Source organism: Anolis sagrei, chromosome 3 (genome assembly GCF_037176765.1).
Source record: "Anolis sagrei isolate rAnoSag1 chromosome 3, rAnoSag1.mat, whole genome shotgun sequence".
NCBI lineage: Eukaryota > Metazoa > Chordata > Lepidosauria > Squamata > Dactyloidae > Anolis > Anolis sagrei.
This window is the reverse complement of record NC_090023.1, coordinates 108,909,132-108,933,914: the sequence shown is the minus strand read 5'-3', so window position 1 is coordinate 108,933,914 and position 24,783 is coordinate 108,909,132. Positions and strand designations below refer to the sequence as shown.

The window sequence follows — 24,783 nt, the reverse complement described above, 5'->3', positions numbered from 1 at the left end:
GGGAGGTTTTTGCTTCTCTTTTAGTTTAATTATAGTTGTAACATCAAAACCTGGGGAAACCGGTTACTCTTAACTATGGTGTGTTGAAGCAAATAAATTCCAAGCCACGAATTGTGGAAATTATTTGTTTCCATAAACCACAGTTAAGGTTAACCATAGTTTATGATTGGATGGTATGTTAAAATTTGATTAATCTATTACAAAAGTTTCTCCTTACTGGACAGTGAAATGCATGAGTCTGAGGGACATATACATTTCTTCTGGTATCTCTAAAGTCAAAATTGGTGTTTCTCTTCAAATGTACCGACTGCTATGATATTGCACTAGTTTAGTGCAATATAGATTGGATTATATGCAATGACTATGGAATCAGGCTTGGACCACATTCTTCTGATGGCGTGACTTTAATACTGGATGTAATTTTTAAAATGCTTAACTTGTATTAGTTTTAACTCAACCAATTTTAAGTTTTTAATACCTGGATGTATTGCAAGGCATTGAATAGTTGCCATATGTAAGCCACCTTTAGTCCCCTTCGAGTTAGAGAAAAGTAAGGTATAAATAGGGTAAATAAGGGTTGTACTTTTTAGACTAGTATCTTACTTCCAGCATTGGCTCCTAGTGAGCTTTCTATATTAACACTGGTATATCAGTTAAATTGCATCATGTATTTTCAGGCTATTCTGTATCAAGTGACCTCTATGAAGATTATTGTTTTATAGAAGAATGTTAATGACCATCATGGTCTTCCTTCCTTCCCGCATCACATGACCTCTGACAGTAAATCAGAAACCTGTAGTACAGGCCACCTTGTCTGCTGTGCTTGTTGCTGATTGAAAAGAAGTGGTTTGAAAATGTTAGATAACCTTTTCATCTATCACTGAATAACTTCCAGACACCTGGAAGTTGTGATTATACTTATCTGCTCTGCCAGACCTAAGGCACACAATCTCTCCTTGACATTTGCTATCCAAACCAGTACAATTCAGAATACATTCATGTGTTATAAACTATCACCACTTGCTTATTAATGTGAAAGAAAAATAATTCCAACAAAGGTATCAATGCTTACCTAGATTTAGAATCATTACACTGGCCTTTAGCTATTGAATGTAATTGAAATGTAGATCTGAATTCTCTTTATCTATAGGTCAATAATTTATGACCTCATCTATCACAATTTAATTTTGCTTCTTGTTCATCTAGGATGTGTCACTTTATCATCCAGCATAATGAAGGATTGGAGTAGTAGTAGAGGGTTTTTTTTAAAAAAAAACACCTTCCATCTGCTATAGTTCAGTGGAAAATCCTTCCCATTTTTATTGGGACAGAGACAGTGGCAGGTAGTGGTGAATCCAAATTTTCATCAATCTCTAAAGGAGACACCCAACTCACTGCCTCTGTTTTGGGGTCAAAACTAAGAAGTCAATGGCCGCCACTGGAGACAAGTCTCTGTTTGTGGCAATAACTTTCCTCTTGACACAAATAGCAGGTATAGTGTGTGCGTGGTCAATATTCTTGGAAGACAGGAATGGTAAATGTATTTATGTATTAATATGTTCAAAATGCCCCTGAAGTAAGCCATTTTCTTGCTTTCTCTTTCTCACTCTGCCTGCTTGTCTCAGTCATTGACTAGTAAGTAAGAATAATGTAACTAGGTAGAGTATGGTGAATATGTCAAGCAGGACAATTGCTTGGTGAAGAATACTGAAGCTGTATATGACAGAGGGTTGCCCAACATTCCCTAAGTTGGCTTGCTGTCCTCGGGTGGAGTGGAAGATGATGTCTAATGAACAATGTAAAGATAAGATTTTGCTCTAAATAGGAGAGTGATATTATTACAGGTGACAATATTACTTACCAAAGAGTACTATGATGCCATGAGTAATATTATTTTGTCTTTCAAGGCTCTGGGCATCACCACCCTATAGCTGTGAGTAGTGGGGATTTTGATTAGCTGTATATAGTCTTTCTTTAGCAAACCCCTCAACCTCCCAATTATGTCTTTTTCTCTGGTAGGGCAACCTGGCTCAAGATACATCTGATGCCTCCTATACTTACCTTCTGGTATATAGTTAGGTTTGGAACTATCATTGAAATTTCCCAGAAGACACCAAGAATGTGTTCTGGGACACAATAGGGGTTACTAATGATTTATGACTGCTCATTAGAACGTGGTTGCTGCCCAGCTTTTCCAATGTCTGGTAAACTCATTTGGTGTCAGAAGGTAAGCATGAAATAATGCTGGAGTGCCACCAAAGGATTCAATTTCCAATAATCCCTTCAAAACTGGAGCCACCACCCCCCCAACCTGTTGCATTCACCTTTGTATTCCAAGAATGATGCCACAGAAAACATGTCTCTAAATCTGGGAATCACATGTTATCAATGCTCCAAAGTGAACAAGTGCCCCATCTAGAAATGTTCTGAATGCAAGAAACTGTTCTTAGCTTATTGCTTCCTTGTCCTTTTTTGCTTCATGAGCATTTGCTCATGAAGCAAATCAGAACTTAATGGGGTTCTTGTCTCTTTCTGATGAAAAGTGATGATTCACAAAATCATAAGGTATAATTGGGAGGTACTTTAAAAAATAAACCTGCCCAGCCACCAACAATTGGTTTGTCTTAACTTAGCCTAAAGCAGATCAACCAGCTACTTAAGTAGTATTTTCAGAAGGTTCAGTCTTTTCTTTGTGTAAATATGATAAAACGAAAGGCAGAATGTCCAAATAAAATCCACTTTTCTAAATGTTTTAGCAACATTTTTTAAAAAACTATTTTTGATTTTAGGATGATCCCAGATGAGATTTTTTACTGTGTAATCACGTTGCCTGATTTCTGGAAGTTTACAGGAGGTCTAGACATGATAGAATGATAGAGCTGGAAGAGACCACGCAGGCCATCCAGTCCAACCCACCGCCATGCAGGAAAAGCACATTCAAAGCATCCCCAACAGATGGCCATGTAGCCTCTGTTTAAAAGCCTCCAAAAAAGGAGCCTGCACTGCACTCCAAAGTGGTGAGTTCCACTGTTGAACAGTTCTTACAGTCAGGAAGTTCTTCCTAATGTTCAAATGGAATCGCCTTTCCTGTAATTTGAACCCATTGTGCTGAGTCCTAGTCTCCAGTGCAGCAGGAAAAAAAACCCTTCTCCCTCTTGCTTATGATGTTCCCAAAATCAGCTATCTGCCACAAGGGGACAGTATAGGTCCGTTGCCCAGCATACCATGGTACCTTGGAAGCCAGGGAAAAAAGGTAACTGAGTTTGAAGGCAGAAGTAGAAGTTTTGCTCATCTGGTCAGATGGATGTCACAACAGTGTAATCACAAAAAGAACTGACATAACATATAATGATCCATTGCAAAGCATTGCATCCCCTTTGGCAGGCATTCAGAAGACCCGCTCCCTCCCCTAATTGCCTCGGGAATGGTCAGGCTAGGAGCTGAGCTGTCATTGGCTGGGTACCCCCTGTGATGTCAGAGGTGGGTGGGGGACTCCCTTGTGACTTGAAAAATTGAGAGCTGCTTTTTGTACATTTGAAGCTGGAGCCATTTGGAAGATCCTCCCAGGAGAAAAAGGGAAAGACTTAGGAAATGGTCTGAAATAGTCCAAGATGGGATTATGGGGATTTGCAATAGGTGCCAGCCCTAGAGACAAAAAACAATACTTATGCATATATACTGACAACTGAATAGGAATCAGATATACTACAGCCAACACCCGCAAATTGTGGCCCTCCAGCTGTTTGGGCCTTCAACTCCCAGAATTCCTGACAATTGAGCAAGCTTGTTAGGGCTTCTGGAAGTTGGAGGCCCAAACAGCTGGAGGGCTACAGTTTGATGATAACTACACTAAAGATTTCAGTGAGGTGCATCTCCTATCTGATACTTCTGAAACACCTGGATGGCTTTCTCGGAACCTGACTTTAATTTCTAAAGAGACATTGCTTTCCAGAGGGGATTTCCTCTCAGGGGGATATCAGGCTAGCTTCCTAGATGTTCAACCCCCTCCCACAAACAATATTACAACTACGTATATTATATAGCTCATTTGTTTGGATTCCTGGGAATGTCTATGACTGCACCCCAGTTTGTGTGTGTGTGTGTGTGTGTGTGTGTGAGAGAGAGAGAGAGAGAGAGAGAGTCCTCTCCCCCCTTTGTTCATTAATAAAGCATCTATCTACATCTAGATCCTAGACACGGGAGATACTAAAGTATTTTGTCAAGGTAGACCTCTATAAGGGGTGTGGGCCCATTGTCCCTTTGGATGGGCATTGCTTCTGGCCTGAGGGGAGTAACCTGCCAAACCGGTTTTCTGGTTGGTTTCTTAAGCTTGGTAAATTCTTAGTTTAATCTTCCCAGCAATGTTTGGAGCTGGAATGGGGCTGTCCGTCTGAAACCCAGCCAAGCTTTGTTTATAGGAGTCAGTAAAAATATGTTATAGATTTATAGTTATTATTAAAGAAGCGGGGTCAATTTCTTGATAACAATGACATCCTTTGAAATATTTAACTATGGCAGTCATGTCTCCTCTCAACTTCCTCTTCTTTAGCTTGCAGCCAACCCATATTTTCTCATTGTTTGTTTCATCTATTTTCTTACCAGAGGGGAAAAAACTAAGGGGTAGCTGCTCAGTGTGTCCTTTAATTATGAACAATAAGAGGCTTATGTATAGAATGCCCTTAGATCTGTAGCACTGACACGTTGAATTGTCACGTTGAATATATTGGGTGCTATTTGCAAGGTAATTTTTGTTCTTTGAATTGCTTTATGAGGAGTCCACTGCAATCCTCAAAAAAACAAAAAGAAAAAAACAGTTATATATGTAACTGTGGAATAGTTCCATAATTAGTTTATAGAAATAAGAGTTCATATATATCTAAGACATCAAAGGAATATTTTGAAATTAGGACCACAAAATGTGTGCTCTTGCTTTACAGGTGTAGTAGGGATGATTTTCAATTTTAAAAAATGTTATTGGCTGGAGATTTAAATGAGGAAGGTAGTTACTTGCTTCCTATTTTCTACATGGTTATTTATTTATTTATTTATTTATTATCTCGCCTTTCTCAGCTCAAAGGTGACTCAAGGCGGCGTACAAATTGGCAACAATTTCATGCCATAACATACATATATACCAATTAAAAACATTTAATATAACATAATAAAAATCCACATAAAACCATTAAAACTATAATCATCAATGTCTTCCAGTTAAACTCACTATCCATTAGCATTGTTTAAGCCATATCGTGTTCGTTATTTCATCATACCATGTTTATCTGTTATGCTGCATTTCCAAAAGCTTGTTCGAAGAGCCAGATTTTTACTCTTTTCCAAAAAGTCAGGAGGAAGGGGTCCGATCTAATATCCCTAGGAAGAGAGTTCCACAGCCGAGGGACACCCCTGTCTCTCGTCTCCACCAAACATGCCTGCGAGGAAGGCGGGATCGAGAGCAGGGCCTCCCCAGACAATCTTAAGTTCCTAGATGGTTCATATGTTTGGACAGGTAAGCTGGGCTGGAACCATTTATATGTTGGTTTATAAGACTTGGGTTTTTTTCTATAGAATTGCAAAGTGAGATGCCAGGTTCAGACACAGCAATCAGCTAGGGCTTTATGGTTAGTTTTACCAAGTCACAAGAAGGGAGAAGTGAAGAGTGAACATGCTGAATATACCAGGATAAGTCAGGTCTATCATTAATAACAAGGCCCCAAAATTGTTGTCATTATAAATGCAATTTTAGAAAAGGGTCTCTTTACATTTGTGTTATGCAAAGGTAACTATAACGTTGCTTAGATACTTAAAAGTAACACCAGAATACTATAAAGCTGTTGCCTATAATGAGGCGACACACACTCTGTAACTATAAAAGTAACCAAAACACAGTTACAGTTATGTAGCAAAAGAAGTGGTTTACATTGGTAATATAAAGAAAGTAATGTGACTTACAATTATTTGATTAATATGAAAAAAGGAATTAATCACACATAATGTGTTTTTGTAACTAGGTATTTTCAAACTCTAGTCTTGTCATGAATTTGAGTCAAACAGGATTTGGATGTGATTTTAGCTCTTCTGCTAAATGTTGCAACTGCTAGTGTGTTGAAACTGATGTGTGTTATGATCATCACAGGTGCCATTTAGCTTGTACCTACAACATTTGAACACATCACTTACTCAAGAGATAAAGAGGAGAAAGGCTGACGAAGAATACATCCGTACCTACTTGCCCACATGAGCATTCATTTATCTCTTTTCAAATTGTGTGCAGCTACTCCTCACACCAGTGGTTTGCCCTTTACAAGAACAATTTTTCTGATAGTGTTGGCTAAAATGAATTTGATCAGTATCTTGTTAAGTCTGTCAAGTCAATTTTACCCCTTCACTGGCTTCTGTGGAACTGGCTGTAAGTTGGAATTATGGATGAAAAGTGCACTGCCATTTTTACCAACAGCCAGCTACCCTTAGCTCCAGTTAATGTGTACTGGCATGCGATTACAATGGCTATGATAAAGAGCAAAGGGGAAATGAAGTTGCTCTCACTGTAATACAAAAATGGTTTTGTGTATGCACCCTGGTGGGGGCATTGTGTCTAGAAAGAATGATTACAATGTGTTGTCGAATACTTTCATGGCTGGAATCACTGGTTTGTTGCATGTTTTTCAGGATATATGGCCATATTCCAGAAGCATTCTCACAACCCCTGAGGATACCTGCCATAGATGCAGGCGAAATGTCAGGAGAGAATGCTTCTGGAACATGGCCATACAGCCTGAAAAACCTACAACAACCCAATAATTACAACTCTGATCCTCATATAAAAAATTTCTGGAAGCAAAACAAAAAAAAAATAATCTGGAAGCTTGGGGTGCTAAATCTATACTTATTCTTTTTTTTCTTTTTTTTCTTTTCTCCTTCTCCTCTTTCTTCTTCTTCTCCTCTCTTCACCTTTCTTCTCTCTCACACATCACTGTCTTTTTTTTCTCTCTTCTTCTTCTTTCGGGATAATATCAGCTATCTACACTCTATATTTCTTAGTAGCCTTGGCTACACATCTTTATTTTAAATGTAAACTGGAAATGTAATAAAGATTATTAAGAAAAAAAAATTTCTGGAAGCAAAACGACAAAAATAAACCACCATAGCTGAACTTTATTGATTTTTAGAGAGTTATTTATCTATTTCCTCTGTGGCACAGAAAGCTGTAAAAAATGTCTCCCGAGTCTTTTCTAAATAATCAAACTGTTCAAACACACACACACACACCAGGCATTGGTATAATTAGCCTTGAGGTAGAAGCCATTTAACTTTGGAGAAACATGAAGACTCCACTGTCCAGGTTTCCATGGTTATATGCATTTATAGGCTAATCAGCGACCCAGTTAAACTAAAGTGCTTAGATTTAAGCTTGTTTAGTTCCATGCAAGTCAGCAAACCAAAATCAAAGTACTTTGGCTCTACTTAGCTGGGGAATGTGTTGCTATCAACGAATTCTATTTAAATTTATCCTCACAAAGGAGGTTTCAGAATTTCTAAGAATAAAATGCTAAAGGGGAGGGAGAGGAGTTGGAAACTGAGAAGGCAACAGACCTGAGCTGTATAGGGCTTGTTTGTATAAGTTCAGCAGCACCTTATCAGCCCTAAGAGTGGGCAAAGAAAATATATTTAGAAATCTGTAGTATTGCTCATCACTCTCACAGCAAACACACAATTTCACCAATGCAATTTTGTTGATGCCTGTGGCATCTTACCCCAGAAAGAACCACTTGCTATGTAGGTATGTAGCACAGTGCACGATTGGCAAATATTTCCATTTCCTCCACTCTCCTGAAATTGTGGCCAATGATGTTTGCAGCATCAGGAAATATAAATCTCCTTTCTGTGACTTCGGTCAGTCCAATAATTATTGTTATATTCCAGCAAATGTGACTATCCAACGTCTCCATTAATACTTATATTAGTGAAATGATGTTAAGTATTAAGTGATACAAAGAAAGTGATTAGGACCCATTGAGTTTTGTTGCTGAGTGCAGAGGTGGTCAAAGTATAGCCATGGGACCACATATATCTATATATGTAGAGATTTTGCTAAGACTGCAGATAGAGAGGTCCATGCCTGGTGAGCCTTCACAAGACCAGATGAGCCAGGACAGAGTACAAGTACTCGAGGTTAAAGGCAAAGCTACAGAGGCCACATAGTATGCAAGTGCAAGTGAAGTACTTCACAAGGTACAAGCAAAAATTCATAAAGTACATAACATTGTATGCAATTCTGACAGCTTCAGACTCCTGATTGGTTGGGAACAAGAGGCTGGGGGTTTCCCTGATGTCACAGCCTGCAGGAGGAGATACCTGAGGCAGGAAGAAAGACAGCAGGTGGACTGACAGTTCAAAGGCCTAATCTGTTGCAGAGACACCCCCTGGAAGGGCTCAAACATGAAGTACTGACTTGGGAAAGCAGTTGTCCCCTGATTAAGTGTCCAAACAAAGGGTGTAAGCCTCAAAAGACAAAGCTGATAGTTTCAGATAAATAGGGGCTTGGCTGATTATTCAGAAAACTAATGTATTCATGGATTGCTGTGAGTTTTTCGGGTGGTATGACTATGTTCCAGTAGTATTTTCTCCTGACATTTCATCTGCATCTGTGGCTGGCATCTTCAGATGTTCATGTATTCATGTTTGCTGACCCTATTCTTCTGTGAGAGCGGCATACTCTCAGCCTCAGTTGAATGGATAAACATCCTGAGCTCATCTTTTGACAAAGGGGATTACCTGTTTGTCACATATACACAAAGGCCCTGATATTATCTGCCTTGGGAAATAACTAGAGGGACCCTGGCCATGATCCCTATTATCAAGAGATTATGCAAACTAAGGGCACAGGCTGGTACCTGGTAGCTGTCTTCAGGATGCATTTTGTATTATATCTTTTGCTTGGAGTTTCTTTATGGTCTATAAATCTTTGGAGAGGGGGGTGCTGTGGATTAATGCACAGACTAATTTTTGTGACTCCCATGGCTCTGAAAATGTCAAAAATCCTTCTAGATTTTTCTGCCCACAATGCTCAAAGCATTCTTGGGAGCATGGGGCATTTTTGCCAAGTGTTTATTTCTTAGACCATTTTAGAGGCAGGATAGTTAACTCTCAAGGATGTTATGGCTGCTTCTTGCTTTATAGCACCTGCATGGAACAACAGGGTAGATAAGGTGATTTCCAGAGCCTGTTTGAATTTCAGAATTGTTTCAGAATTGGAAAAGCACACAGCCCAAAATACATAATATGAAAGGGTGGTGCACTAAAACATGGAGGTCATAGCAAAAAAAACACCTCTGGTTTCCTTAGCTGTATGTTACCCATTAGAATTATAGGCAGTGTGTTAATATTTGTTGTTGTTTTTTTTTAAAAAAAAAAAAGCATAAAGGTAAATCTGATTTTTTTAAAAAAATGCACCTTAAATGCACATTACTCTTTAGATATTTAGCTCATCATCTGAATTGTGAAGTGAATGAATTGGTGTACATATTTTTGGTATGACATCATATGAAATCTGTGAAAATATGTGAGTCTCTGGTTATTCTGAACCATCTCCTCACTGAGCAAAAAGCCCAAGAAATGCATTTTACATGCTCTACTTTCAAAATCTGTTACACTCTAGATGCAAAAGAACCATACAGATAAAGTTATAATTAATTTAGAACACAGAGCTACTGAGTATTATGTGTCTTGTGTATGCTTACAGCTTTGGCCTGCCTGCTTCGTTCCATTCTGCAACCCACTTGAATTCTCATGTATCTTTGCCAGGCTGCAAGATGACAAATGGTCTCTTGTGGCAGTAAGCCTTTCTCTATTGCCAAGGGAGATAAGCACCAGTGCTTTTGTTGATTTTTAGCAATAGTTGAAATATAAGACAGGCAGAAGCATGATGTGATCCAAGAGGAATATGCTTGTAAAGGTGATGACAGTGTTGAAATTATGCAAGGTTATATTGTCTGGCTCTGCAGCCCTGTCCTAAAAGTCCTGACAAACTAATGTGATCGGGAGTTGGGTTAAAAATGTGAGAACAGATTTGTGTGCTTTCTTATGAAGGTAAGGGTAGCCTCGGGAAATTTATCCTCAGTCAGCAATAATAAAACTTGTTTACTTGGTGATAAGTTCTGCTGATAGCAGTTGGAGTTAGCCATGACCACAAAATGTCATGATGATGACAGTAGTGTGGTGATTTGGCTGTTCTGTTTACTTATCATAGTACTAGAAAATGTATTTGGCTTCATGTTGGATGACTACTCTGTAATCTGATGCATCAATGGCTCCAAGCGATGTTACACAGATATCCATATTGGACAGATGATGGCTGCTCCATAAATGTAAGCTATCTGGTGGTACACCAAGACACATGCCCTGCCACAGTTCATACAGCAAAAATACAGACAACTCATACTCAGTACAGTGACATACACAACTCTCTCTTACACAAAAACATATGTATTTATATGCACAGCGTTGCACAGACAGAGCCACTTAAAAAATTAGCCTTTCATTGCTTTGATTTCCCAGAAAGCTTGTTTTGACCTTTTCCCCTCAAAGGGGAAAGATCTTCTCTCCCTCACCCTCTATCCAAAATGTTCTAATTTCTGTCTACATTCTTCATCAACAAGGCGAAAGGGCTCACCATTTCCACATGTGTATGCACGCGCCTTCAAGTTCTCTGTTGAACCCATGAACATCATAGTAGTCTTAGGACAGGTATATTCAGAGATGGTTCTGCCAGTTTCTTCCTATAAAACATAACTTATAGTGTCTGATTTTCATTGGTGCTCTGCCATCCTAATACTATCCAAAGCTGACCCTGTTTACCTTCCAAGGTGGAACAGATGGCTACTTCCATGGCTAGAAAGTCAAGTACTTACTTCCTTTTTACTCTCCCTCACTCTATTTTTTCTTTCATTTTATTTATTTGTATATATTGTTGTGCATATCTTTGAAATAAAGACTCAACATAAAACAAAATACAAAACCAAACCAGTGTTTTACATCCTTGTGTTCCATTTCCTTCCCTTCCTACCCCTTGCCCATTTCCTTCACTCCCTTCCCTTTGACTCTGCCTTTTATAGCCTGCTGCATTCTTCCTCCTATATATTCCCCCATGCACTGTGGATGTGAGTGCTGATAAAATTCCAGCTAAAAGGCTATGGTTGGGCTGTGACTTGGGGGTTGGGGATCAGCTAGAAGCCCATCTGGGTCTAGATTCCACCTGAGAGTGGATTCCAGCCAATCATTTGAAAAATACTGCATTCTTCCAGTCAGAAGAGCAGCACCTTAGTAAATAAATGAGGCATCCTTTCTCAAAACAGTCAAATCAAAATAAATCTGCTTTGATGCTGTTACTATGCTATTTCTGCTTGCAAATTAGTGTCATGAGAGCAGCACAGATCTTATTGAAGAAGGCATACTGTAATGTTTATAATGAGGACAATATTTTAGACTTAGGTTAAACCTGAAGTTCCATTTCTGTGTGAGTAATACAGATTTAGATGTTTATGGATTAGGTGCTACCAAGCTATTATTGGCAGACAGAACAACACAGTCTCTTATGTGTTCTGTAAAGCAGTGCTAATTGATATATCAAGGTCAAAATCTGTTCAGCATTTCTCAGAACTGTCATTCCCATAACATAGTTTTGCATCTGAGATCAAATAGTAAAACCTAGTGCAGGAAATATTTGGTAGTAAACCAAGATTCAGTGGTTTATAACATGATGAATGTGTATAAAATAATACAAGGTGTGAGAAGAAAGTTGGGGGAGAGGAAGAGACTGTTTTACTCTTTCTCATAATTGTGGAACCCAGATCTTCCAGAAAAGCAAAATTCGTGATGATTCAAAACAAATAAAAGGAAAGCACACTGCACAGGTGCAAAGTGTATTTTTCTCAGCCATTGGTCCTTTGGATGTTTTGGGTTTCATTTCCCACAAGATTTGTCAGCTTTGCCAGTACTCAGGGATTCATGGAACAACAAAACACCAGAAAGACCAAAGATTGTGTACTACTATTCTATCAAAAGAGGTTATAATGGATGACTTTAAAATAAACTGGATAATGTTTAGAGGATAAAGATATTATTAGCTAACAGTCATAATTGATATATATTCCTTCCAACACAAAGACCATATGCTGCAAATTGAGGAATTCTCCTTAAACATACTGCAGGCAGCCTAATGATGCTGAGGAACATATGTAGAAGGACTTCTAAGCTTCCCACAGGCAATGAGTTAGACTCTGGGAATGAGACAGGCACAATGGTGGACTTACTTATAGCAACACCAGAGGCACTCCAAGTGGCCAGCGACTATCAAAGGACATTTAGTATAATGCCAGTTTTTTTTACTTTATGTTTTTTAAATACATTACAACTGTACCTTCAGTTCACTTCTAACACGATAAATAAATCGCATTGTTTTGTGGGATACGCCATGAATTATTCAGCTTAAAAGTATCACAAGACTCTGGACTTTTTTCCCCAACAGACTGCCTCTTGAAGTACCATAGGCAAATTGAATATATTGTCTGCGTAATGTATTCTATTTCCTTCCTTTATGTTTCAAAAAATCTAAAATTTAACCAAGCTGATCATGCCTTGCTGTTACTTGTCAATATTTCACATATTGTCATGCCTCAAAAGTTTTCTGTTCATTACTCTTTCATGTCCTTAAACTAAGACACAAAGTCATATACAAATCACTGTTCACTTTTGGAGATAAGATTCTTGAAGATGTCCTTTTATATCCGCATTGAAGACAGCTTAATGGATCTTTCACCAGTTTGGAGGTTTTGTATTTGCTGAGAGTGCTGAAGTGAGAAAAGAGCATTAGTAATGCTTTCTCATTGATGTGCCAATGAAACTGGGGTTTCGGTACATTGAGCTTTAGGTTAATATTAGAAACTCATAATGCTTAGGTTTATTTATGGTTTCTTAGAGGTACCTTTAATGGGCTTAAGTAATAGCATATAAAGCAATGGATACACTTCACTGCACTGACCACTGCATTTCTTTATTTTTCTCAATCTTTTTAGGGGATGGGGAGCAAGGGTGTGGAAAGAAAATCAAGGATGGTACAGTTATTGGAAAGAAAGTAATCCATGTTATTTAATAGTATTCTACAATCACTACTTAATTATGTATGCATTACACAAGTAATGTTTTCTGGCCCAACCACCTAAACTGACATTACAAAGTAGCATCATTAAGTGACGGAGGTATGTTCAACTGCAAATCAGGAAATGAAAAGGATGATATTTCTAGTCCTATCCCTCCAGTGGCCAAGGCTGTGACAATCAGGATTCCTGTTGCATGACTTCTTTAAAGCCTTGCTTGCTGGTGAGAGGAACCTGAAAACATCCTCTTTGCTCCCAGTCGACACCTGAACAGGTCTCTTGTTGATGTTGGCTGTGAAGTGACCTTATTTACAATTGTGACAATAGTAATCATGACTAGATAGAGTAGTTTACATATCTGTAACTCTGGGTTATAAATCCATAACTGGAATACAGAATATCAACCTACGTTGGTCATTTTCAACATATGAATCTACCATGGGAGGTTTTGGGGCTGAGAATGTGTGATCCGCCCAAGATCACTCAAAGGGTTTCTATGTCCAAGTAGGGAATCAAATCTTGATCTTCAAAGTTGTGGCCCAATACTCAAACCACTACACTACAGTGGCTCTATGTTATAATAAAATCTGCTAATTAGGTAATTATAAAATCATTACTTTTTTTGAACAAGGCTGTAATGTAAAATGTGTACTGTGTCTAGTTCATTGAATGTGGCTGCACACATACATGTTGAATGTTTTATTGAATTCTTTATATTATTAAATGTGGAGAATGTGGGGTTATTATTATTATTATTAAACTTTATTTGTACTCCGCTAGCATCTCCTGAAGGATTCGATGCGGCTTACACAGGCCGAGGCCTCAACACACAATACAACAATACAATCTAAGCAAATCAAACAATTAAAAACAGAATAAAGCAAAGTAAACAACAGGCACAATACACTAAAACACAATAAAACTGGGCCAGGCCAAAAGGTGGGTACAAGGATTAAAAGTGCTGATGTGACAGGAGGTGTAAAAAGGGCTTCTAGGGCAAGTGCGATGTGCGATGTGCAGCAGTCATTGGTTCTGGTAAAGTGATTATGGGACTTGGTAGTGGAGATCTCCTAATCTGGAAAGGCACATCGGAAAAGCCAGGTTTTCAAGTTCTGGTTGTGGGTGAACGTTTTAGAATGGACATGTATAATCCTCTTTATTATTTTCTTTGTAGCCACGCATGAAGGTTGGCTTCAGTTCTCACCCCTAGGCTCTAATCAGAATTGGACCTTGTTAATCAATGACATTTCTCTAAACAAGTTCCTTAACCAGAAGCTTCATTGCTTCTGAGCCCAGTTTTATGCCTTGTTCATATTCTGGTCTGCCCCTTTGACATTATTGGGAATTTGACAGGATCTGACTCCTTCCAATTCTCCACACAGCTCAAACACAGAGCTTTCTTCTGGCAGCAGCAGGAACCTACAGAGTAAGGCAGGCTGGTAGTTACAGACCCATGGAAAGTTCCAAGTGAAGAGCCAAGTCCAAGAAAAGCAAGCTTCAGACTGGCCCATCCAGACAGGCCCATATTCTGAGACCTGTCTCGGTTTTACCGGATGTGTCCAAATGATGCATCCATCTGAATTAATTAGATACCCTACGGGGTATTGGGTTTGTGGGGAATCACTACTGGGTAGTCCTGGGACTACCCGGGGGGTGAGTCCCCATTGCCATCTTGTAGCTTTTGGGCTCCTGGAGCCCAAAGGTTTGGGACAGAGCCCACCCCCTCCCCCAAGCCTGAAAATGTTCCCTCCTTGCGCCAGGAGGGCATGAGGAATGATATGCCAGGAGACAGAGGGAGAATGGATTTTCCTCCTCATCCCCCATTCCTGGCACATCATTTCCTCATGCCAGGAGGGCATGAGGAGGGAACTTATGGCTAGGTAGTTTTTACTTTTAGTGGTAAATTGGGGCTTTGGGCTGGCTGATTGTGTACAGGTCCTGAAAAGGTAGTTATGGCTACCTTTTCAGTCATAACTACGCATTATCACCCTTTAATATTCAAATAATAGGGTTTGGGTCTGTGGTAAGGCTGTATGTGCCTTTCAAACTTTCTTCCCTCATCATAATAACACTACTTGGATTCCCTCTGTCTGGAATCCAGGTGTCACCCCAGTCTCTTAAAAGGTGCAGCTCTAGAGAGATGGCCAGAAAAGTAACCAGGCATTTCTTGTTCTCAGAAAGAAAACTTTCGCTTGAAAACTAAAATGAGATAGAAAAATGCAGAGAAGTGGAGCTCTAGTGGTGCCCCAAAAATGGAGGGACCTTGAGCAGTGGCAGTGCATTTGCTTTTATAGTTTCACATTTCCCTGCCACCCTTTTGGGGTATTGCCCATTCATTGTCAGGCTGAATTGGTTAAAAGACAATCAGGCAATTTCACATTATGGTCTGTATCCTCTGCCTTACACATTTCCTTTATTTAGTTCTTATCAGTAGGAGCTCTTTGTCTCATACCCACCATGTACAAGGCAAGTGCTGTTACAGTATATGATTTTGTAAGTCTTGATAAGAATCAAGACAAGTATATGTGTGTTGAGGAAGAACCACTCCCTGATTAGGATGTATATCAGGTGAAGTTTTCTTGATGCAGGTAGTAGGTGAAATGAAGTAATCAGAGATGGAACTACTCCTCAAAGCTTGCTGGAAAGAAGCAAATTAATACATTGTGTTGTAAGTTTTCTTTCTCCTGCAATGGACAATGAGTTTTTCAATGCTGCTGTATTTTTCTTTATAAAGCTGCTTGTGTTGACTACTCAAGAGGAATGATTTTTTTCCTTTATACTCTGTGTATTTTCAACTTGGGGCCTGGAGCTGGGAAGGCTGCTGGGTAGCTTCCATATAAACTAACAAACCGCAAGAGGTTATGGGCCCAGCTTGCCCAGTCTGCCCAGCTTGCCCAGTCTGACCAGATTGCCCAGTTGGATATTATTTTTCTCCAGTTCCAGTTTTGAAGACATTTTTGATTTTGCATTGTGTGTTTTATTGGCAAATCAAGAAGATGGATACTGGAATGAATTTTGCTTTCCCTATTGCCAGGTTAAATGGCAATAACTATTCCATTTGGAAAGTCAGAATGGAATGTTATTTGAGGAGAGAATCCTTGTGGGAATGCACAGAGAACCCAGTGCAGCAGCCAGCTACAGCAGAGCAGCTGAGAGCTCTGGAAAGAGCAAGGTCTACTCTGATGTTAGGAGTTGACGATGACCAATTGGTTCATATAAGCAGCCTGCCAACTCCCAATGCAATTTGGGTGAGACTCAGAGAAGTATATGCTTCTAGTTCGGCAGCAACAGTGGCTGTACTGGCAAGGCGACTTTACAGGAAGAGATTGGAGAAGAATGAAAGTCTGAAAGACCATTTGCAGATATTGCAGAGTTTGTTTTTGCAATTGGAGGAGAGAGACTTTCATCTCACAGAGCCAAACAAGTGTTTTATTGTCCTGTCATCCTTGGATGATTCGTTTGATGGGATAGTAAATTCCTTGGAATCACTGCCACAAGCACAATTAAACCTCCAATATATTTGTGCTAGACTTCTTGCTGATTGCGAAAGGCGAAGAGATCGTTGCCTGGAGACTGGAAACACAGCAGGGCATTCTCAAGGAAAGCAGTCAGCTGGAGTTGCACTCGAGGAGGAGACGGAGAAAGTTTGTGTGGTGAGAAGGTGCTTTAATTGTGGGTCTCCAAAACATTTAAAGAGGAATTGTCCAAAGCAGCAGCAGAAGAAGCAAGGATGGAAGAAGGTGAACCAGAGGAGGAGTTCCTCGCATGTCAGCATTGTGAAGTCCCAAGGGAGTTCAACAGATGAAGACATATTTTATGTGGACTCTGGATGTTCACAGCATATAGTGAACAACAAAAGTTTGATTTGTAATCCTGTAAATCCTAAATGTTCAAATGTTACCCTTGCAGATGGAAAACAGTACAAAGTACAGGGGCAAGGGGAAGTTTATGTTAAGCATTTGGGTAAAACATTAAGGAATGTATTTTTAGTTCCAGAGATTGATTACAATTTATTATCAGTTGGAAAACTGGATAAAGAAGGTTATGAAGTTAATTTTTCTGGAGGAAAAGTCAGAATTTTGAAAGGGAATAAGTTATGTGGAACTGGTGTATTACAAGGGGATTTGTATGTGTTGACTTCAGGAGGTAACACAAGTGATGTAAATGTAGTAAGTAAGAATGCTCCATTACACCAGGGATGCATTCATGATTTACATAGAACATTAGGTCACCCAAGTTTCAAAGTGTTGTATAAAATGCCAGAGTTTAGTGAAGGCATAAAATTTAAAAATTGCACGAAGTTTCTAGATTGTAATGTATGTAAGAAAACTAAAGCACAGTCAGCTCCAATTAGTAAGAAAAGTTTAAGAAATTCAGAGGAAAAGTTTCAGTTAGTACATGCTGATTTAATCGGACCGTTTCAACCGAGTAAGGGTGGAGCCTGTTATATACTGTGTATATTAGATGACTATTCTTGTTTTTCTTGGTGTTTTTTGTTGAAACAAAAGAGTGAAGTTTTTGAGATTATTAAGAATTGGGTGGCATATGTGAAGAGACAATTTGGAGTAGGAGTAAAGGCTCTCCAAACTGACAGAGGAGGAGAGTTTACCTCACATAGTTTAGAAATTTTTTTGAAAAAGAGGGGATAAAGCACAGACTCACATGTGCTTATCAAAGTGCAGAAAATGGAAAGATAGAAAGACTAGTAAGAAAAGTTCAAACAGTGAAAGATTCTTTGTTAGAAGATTCGGGATTATCCCAAAATCTATGGGGAGAAGCAGTAATGACTGCATGTTATTTAATTAATAGACTATGGTGTGAGCCTATTCAGAACACTCCTTATTTTATGTTATATGGCAAGAAGCCTCCATTAGGGCATTTAAGGAATTTTGGGACACAGGCATGGGTGTTCATACCCAAACCATTGAGAAGGAAAGGCCAAGATAAAGCCAGGAGATTAACAATGGTTGGCTATGCATAGGGAGCCAAAGCTTGGAGATTTTTAGATAATGAAGGAAACATTGTTATATCAAGATCTGCTAACTTTGCCTGTAGCCAGAATTGGGATAAGATTCATGCTAATCAGGAAGTTTTCTTTCCTATTTCAAAAGAGGAAACTCATGAGCAAGGTAGACAAAACACAAAGCAAGAAAGTGCTGCTACACCTCAACTCATAAGTAAGCCTATAATTAGAAAATTTAAGAGGCCTAGGCCCTCAGATGAGGATGATGAGGTGAATGAAGATCCTGAAGAGGGAACTAGTCAGGAAATTTTACTCAGAAGAAGTGAGAGAACCAGAAAGAAACCTGACAGGTTCACAATACAAAATGTAAGAGTATGTTTAGTTAATTATGAGCCTCAAAGTTTTGAGGAAATAGAAAGTTTGCCACAAGAAGAGAAAGAAAAATGGTTAGAGGCTATAGATGAAGAGCTGAAAAGCATGAAAAGGTTAAATGTGTATGAACCTGCAGATTTACCAAGAGGGAGTAATCCTATTGACACAAAATGGATTTTTAAGCAAAAGATTGATGCTAATGGTCAAGTAAGGTACAAAGCGCGTCTTGTTGCTAGAGGGTTTACACAGGTTAAGGACATAGATTACACAGAGGTGTATTCGCCCACTGTTAGTCCTAATTCTGTAAGATTGATTTTAACTCTTGCAGCATGTTTGAATTTAAAGGTATATCATTTTGACATAAGTACAGCATATCTGAATGCTACTCTAAAGGAGAATATATATATTGTACCTCCACCAGGTTCAAAGTACAGAAATACCAATACATATTTTAAACTGAATCGAGCCTTATACGGATTGAAACAGGCCGGACTTGTCTGGAATGATTGTTTAAATGATGTTTTGACCAAAATGGGTTTCCAGAGAAGCAGAGCAGATCCATGCGTGTATTTAAGAAATGTACAACATGATTATCAAGTATTGTTTGTGTATGTTTATGATGTATCATTTTTGGCTGAAACTCAAGCAGAAATTGACAAATTTGCAGAAGAGTTAGGAAAACATTTTAAGTTAAGAAACCTTGGTCCAATTCAATATTTTCTTGGTGTACAAATTATGAAAACTGAACAAGGTTTTGTGTTAAGCCAAAAAGGGAAGATAATGCAGATTTTGGAAAAATTAAACATGAAAGAGTGTAAAGGAGTTAAATCACCCATGATTTTAGGTTTTCAAAACGAAGTAGAAAATGCTGAAATATTTAAAGAGAAAGCCTTATACAAAAGCATTATTGGTCAGTTATTGTACATATGTAATTACACCAGAGCAGACATTGCATTTGCTGTGAATTTTCTAAGCAGATATGCAAGCAACCCAACCATTGCTGCATGGAATGGACTTAAGAGGGTGGCAAGATATTTAAAGCAAACACAAGATTTTTGTTTGGCATTAAGTCCAGATGATTCACTATCCTTGCAGGTATACACAGCCAGTGATTTCGGCAACTGTACTGATAGGAAATCGACAACAGGGGTTTTAGTTAAGTTTTCTAATGCTGTAATTGACTGGAAGTCGAAGAAACAGAGTTATGTAGCTTTAAGTTCCAGTGAGGCTGAGTTTGGTGCACTTAGCTTAGCATATACAGAAGTTTGTGTAATCAAACAACTGCTTAAAGACTTGCAAATACCTGTTGAAGATCCAACAACAATATATGAGGATAATCAGACATGCATCACAATGGCAACACAGGCCAGAGTAAAACAAAGAAGCAAGCATGTAGATATTAAGTACAGTTGTGTAAGGGATGCAGTGAAAAATGGTGAAATTGATATAGTATATTGTAATACAAATCTAAATCTAGCTGATGTACTAACTAAGCCACTGAGTGAACAGAAACATCAGAATGTTTTGAATGATTTGGGATTTTTTGAGTGTACCATGTAATTGTATTATGTATTGTGTTTTCCTCTACACACAAGGAGGAGTGTTACAGTATATGATTTTGTAAGTCTTGATAAGAATCAAGACAAGTATATGTGTGTTGAGGAAGAACCACTCCCTGATTAGGATGTATATCAGGTGAAGTTTTCTTGATGCAGGTAGTAGGTGAAATGAAGTAATCAGAGATGGAACTACTCCTCAAAGCTTGCTGGAAAGAAGCAAATTAATACATTGTGTTGTAAGTTTTCTTTCTCCTGCAATGGACAATGTGTTTTTCAATGCTGCTGTATTTTTCTTTATAAACTGCTTGTGTTGACTACTCAAGAGGAATGATTTTTTTCCTTTATACTCTGTGTATTTTCAACTTGGGGCCTGGAGCTGGGAAGGCTGCTGGGTAGCTTCCATATAAACTAACAAACCGCAACAAATGCTGATGCCAATAGGGCAGGAGGGGGAGTGTGTCCGGTGAGTCTCCAACTTATCAAGTCCATCTGTGTCTAGCAGAGTGAATTACGGGATCCTCACACAGGAAAGATTTTGATCTAACTTCATTTCACCCTGTTATCAGAATGTACATCTAGAGATTTCAGCTGAACTCTCCAGGCTTCTTATGAGACACGTAATTCCTACATATTCTATATTCTGCTACTCTTTTGTAGGGAATTGTGTGTATAATGCTGTCTTAATATTGTTGTCAGTTTTCTCAGCATGCTATCACTAGACATGCTAACTGACATGTTTGGCAATTTATGTTACATATATTTTCAAGGTATCTGAATTCACGAAAGATTATGCATATTGTTCTAATTATTGCTTGTAACTTGCCTTAAGAGGAAACTTATACGTATTTTGAACAAATAAATAGATATGTTCACTACCCCCAAATGACCAAGGATTCTTGGTCATTTTCTTTTTAATACAATAGTCTAGTTCCTTCACATACCTCCAAAACTTGGAGAAACTTCAGAAGTGGACCCCAATTCCTGGCTGTGAAGAAGAAGAGGGAAACTCACACATGCAATTTTGGCAGGTTTTTTTACAGGGCTGTTTGGATTACACTCAGTATTCCGAGAGATGGTCTATGCGTTTCTTTTTCTTCCCCTTTTCCTAAAGTAATGTGAGGACAAAATGTAAATCCCATCTTTAAGAAGAGGAGATCTGAATTGTGTGAGCTCGCCTTTATTGCTGTAGGGGAAGGACTTATTGAAGGCAATTAGAGGCAGGATTTTGACAACTCATTCATATGTGTCATCTCAGTGTTCCTCAGGAGTAGATAGGCAGGGACTTGGGGGACAGGATTTTGACAGCTGTATGAGAATGAAGGATCAAGTAATGCTGAGAGACAGGGCTACCCAATTCACTGCATGACTCATTTCTATGCAGAACTACTGGTTGAACTAAAATGACACATTCTTTCTTTCACAGTGTACTGGAGAAGAGAATTGGGTGGACAATCGAACTATTTATGTTGGCCATCGCGAACCTCCCCCAGGTGCTGAGGCATACATTCCACAGCGTTATCCAGATAACAGAATAGTTTCCTCAAAGGTATTGTATGTTTGCGCTCTTTCTCTAGCTTTGTAGCACAATTCACCTAATACTGTCAACATCACTCTCTACTTTTTGTTTTTAGCAGTGGTTCTATTTATCCCCACCACTTCCTGAGCTACCTTGTTTAACAGCAGATGTGATTATAAAGAAATTATGATTTTAAAAACATTGCTTTCTGTAATTGTCAAATTGCTTCTGGTCTGTACAAAGGTAAACTAAGGGCCGTTCCAGACAGGCCCTTTATCCCAAGATCTGATCCCAGGTTTTCTGGTTTAAACAGGATTATATGAGTCTGCACTGCCAGATAATCTGGGATAAACAGAAAACCTGGGATCAGATCCTGTGATATAGGGCCTGCCTGGAAGGGCCCTATCATGTTGTTGCTATATAGCATAATAGATTTTATAAAAACAGATATGAACAGAACATTGCACTGTTCCTATAATAATATCGAAGGGACCAAAATAACAATTTTGACTGTCTATGGTGATTGTCACTAAAGGACAAGATGGATTGCTTCAGGTTAACATTCTTCTCCCATTGCTAAGGCCCTGAATGTCACTTAGTCTGAAGGTTCAGATTAAACCAAAATAAGTGAATTAGGATGAGAAGATATAGGCGGGTAGTCAAATAGACATGCATAAATCAAGATCCAGAGAAAGAAAGAGAAATCAGTGGGACTAGAGGCAATTTTGTAACCAAAAATTATAGATTAAAAATTATACGCAAGGGATAGCATAGAAGCAAATATATTTGCTCTTTAAAATATTGGTGGAATGAGCATCTAATCCTAAAAGCCATTTATATACAGCTAATTAGGACCCCATAGACTCCTCTAGTCATGTGGCCTGGCTGGAATGTTCTACCATCCCTTTCCTTTTCTAGCAGGCAATGATCTGATTAGTGCTGCACCATGGCAAAGGCCAGGCCCATAGCTCCCTCTGCTTCAGACCCGTCCTGCTGTGAAAATCCAACCTGAAAATTATGTGAAATTAGTTTTTACCGCCATTTAATTAAAATGTTCAACCATGTTTTCAAAATATATTATTTTGAATGATGTTTAACAATTATTATTCTCTGTTTTTATGCTATTTTTGATTCCCAAACTTCCAGAAGCAAAGCTATTAGATAGAGTAAAGACAGAAATTTCCAAGCCAATATAGACCATTAAGAATCAATAATGGTTTTTTCTTTCTGCATGGCCAATCCCCCTTCAAAATACTATTGGCCCATGAGTGCTCATTGCAATAAACTCAGTAATCTTTATTGTTTATTCATTTATCATTCCCAAATATAATATAAATCTGAAAGCACTTTGGGGTTTTCGCTAAGAAATTGATATCAGCACTTTTCTTTGCTTGCATGTGTCAGAGCATTATGCCAGAAGAGCTGTCTGATTGTGTTACTTGTTTTACATTTAGTGAAAATGTCACTTGCAGGTCGGATTATATCTCTCTTGCTTAGAGGCATGCCAGTGATGCCAACTAGCTTTAGATGGAATATTAATAACAGTTTTGGGGGATTTTGTTGCATGTGTTCCCTGTGATATTGACAGATGTCACTGCATTATAAACTCTTGAACTGCTGGTGAAGCAGCTTTTGTTGCTCCTGAAAACTGAATGCAGAGCCAGGGAGAAGGAAAACGCAGTGATGGAGGGTGAATGAAATGCCACCTTGAGCAGCAGATCTTCTCTGGGTGCTGAATATATTTTGGGAACAAGGTCCATTACTTGAACCACTCTTGTAAAATTTGGGTTAAAGCCCAAAGAGGATTCACTGACCAACTGGTATAAGAACCACCATCTTTCATTGGTGATGGCACAATATTTATGAAGGAATGTAATATCCCAGGCCAGTAACCTATTCTTTTACAGTTAGGACTGTATGTTATTATCTTACAAATCAAAGATTCTCATGAGATATATTGTGTCCCCATGGATTTCATTATTACAATTGATGTATGTGTCTGTATGTCTTATAAAGGATTGGTTTAGCCTCTGGTTTGTGAACAAAACTGAATTACTGTGTTGCAAAATGATGCATTTCTAAAAAGTGAAAGTGTGCCAACATGAAGTGTTTGGAAAGTTCTGTCATAGAGATACATTTCCACAAAGGAAAAGGAAAATGTGTGATGGATCCCCTTTGAATTGCCAGCCCACTCCTCCTGTTGTCTCAACTGAGCCAGTCTGACCATTACTACAGAAAACCTCCCTCAGGCAGAAGCTTTTGGTTTTCTGAAAGTGCAACGAACAGTTGCCTCTTTAGTTATTTTTAGGTTTGGAGATGGGAGAGATGCTTAAGGGATTTTCTGCCACCATTGGCTAAATAACTCTGGACTGACTTTGGAAACAATGAATTGCTCCTCTGCCTCAGGCCAGCCTTGCCTCACCGATAAGATAGTAGGGATCTTTTCTCAATTATGTGAAAGTTACAACATTCTTTTCTCCAAACACATGTCCTCCATCCAATTGTCAATTTGTGTCATTATTTGCCTGTTCCCAAGGCCAATGTGGTTAATTTTAGGTCCACAACAGGCCTTCTGTCACTTGAATGAGCTGTTCAAATTTGGTGAAGTTTACCTTTCAACACTTCTCCACAAAATTCTTCCCAGTTCCTTATCCCAAGTTCCTAAAATGATTGGCACAGCCTAACTCAGGAAAGGGAACACAATTCCTTGCAAAAAGCTGGTATTTGATATGCAGAGTTGCTCAGTAATGCCAACTACTTGCCTCAATATGTTAAATTTATATGTATTCATAATGTTTTTAATATTTATTGTGTGTTCATAGCCATAAACATGTCTGTTCATAGCCAAAAATAAGACATGTGTAAATTTAATCATGGAGCCCTTTGCAAATTAAAATAAGAGGCAGAATAACTTTGTGGCGGAATCACTGGATTGCTGTGAGTTTTCCAGGTTGTATATTTATTTATTTATTTACTTCTATACCACTGTTCTCAGCCCGGGGGCGACTCACAGCGGATCACAACACACGGAAACGGCAAAATTCAATGCATCAATATAAAAAACCATTAACAGCCTAATCTAATACACAGTTAGTACACAATTACTATAATAACCATTCACTAGAGTCTCATCACTAAAAACATGATCCAGATTCGTCATCCATTGTTCCATTCCTATGTCATTACCAATCATTGCACTAAAATTATTCGAACGCCTGCACA

At 38.6% G+C, this 24,783-nt stretch overlaps 1 protein-coding gene across 8 annotated transcripts in view; it reads left to right on the top strand.

Annotated features, from left to right (window-relative positions):
* ATP11A (ATPase phospholipid transporting 11A) overlaps positions 1–24,783 on the top strand; it is a 137,111-nt gene that overhangs the window by 50,995 nt on the left and 61,333 nt on the right. For all 8 annotated transcript variants that reach the window (XM_060769616.2, XM_060769618.2, XM_060769615.2 and 5 more), the window contains exon 2: positions 21,469–21,591. In XM_060769616.2, the coding sequence (XP_060625599.2) occupies positions 21,469–21,591 (123 nt within the window). The remainder of the gene's footprint in view (positions 1–21,468; positions 21,592–24,783) is intronic.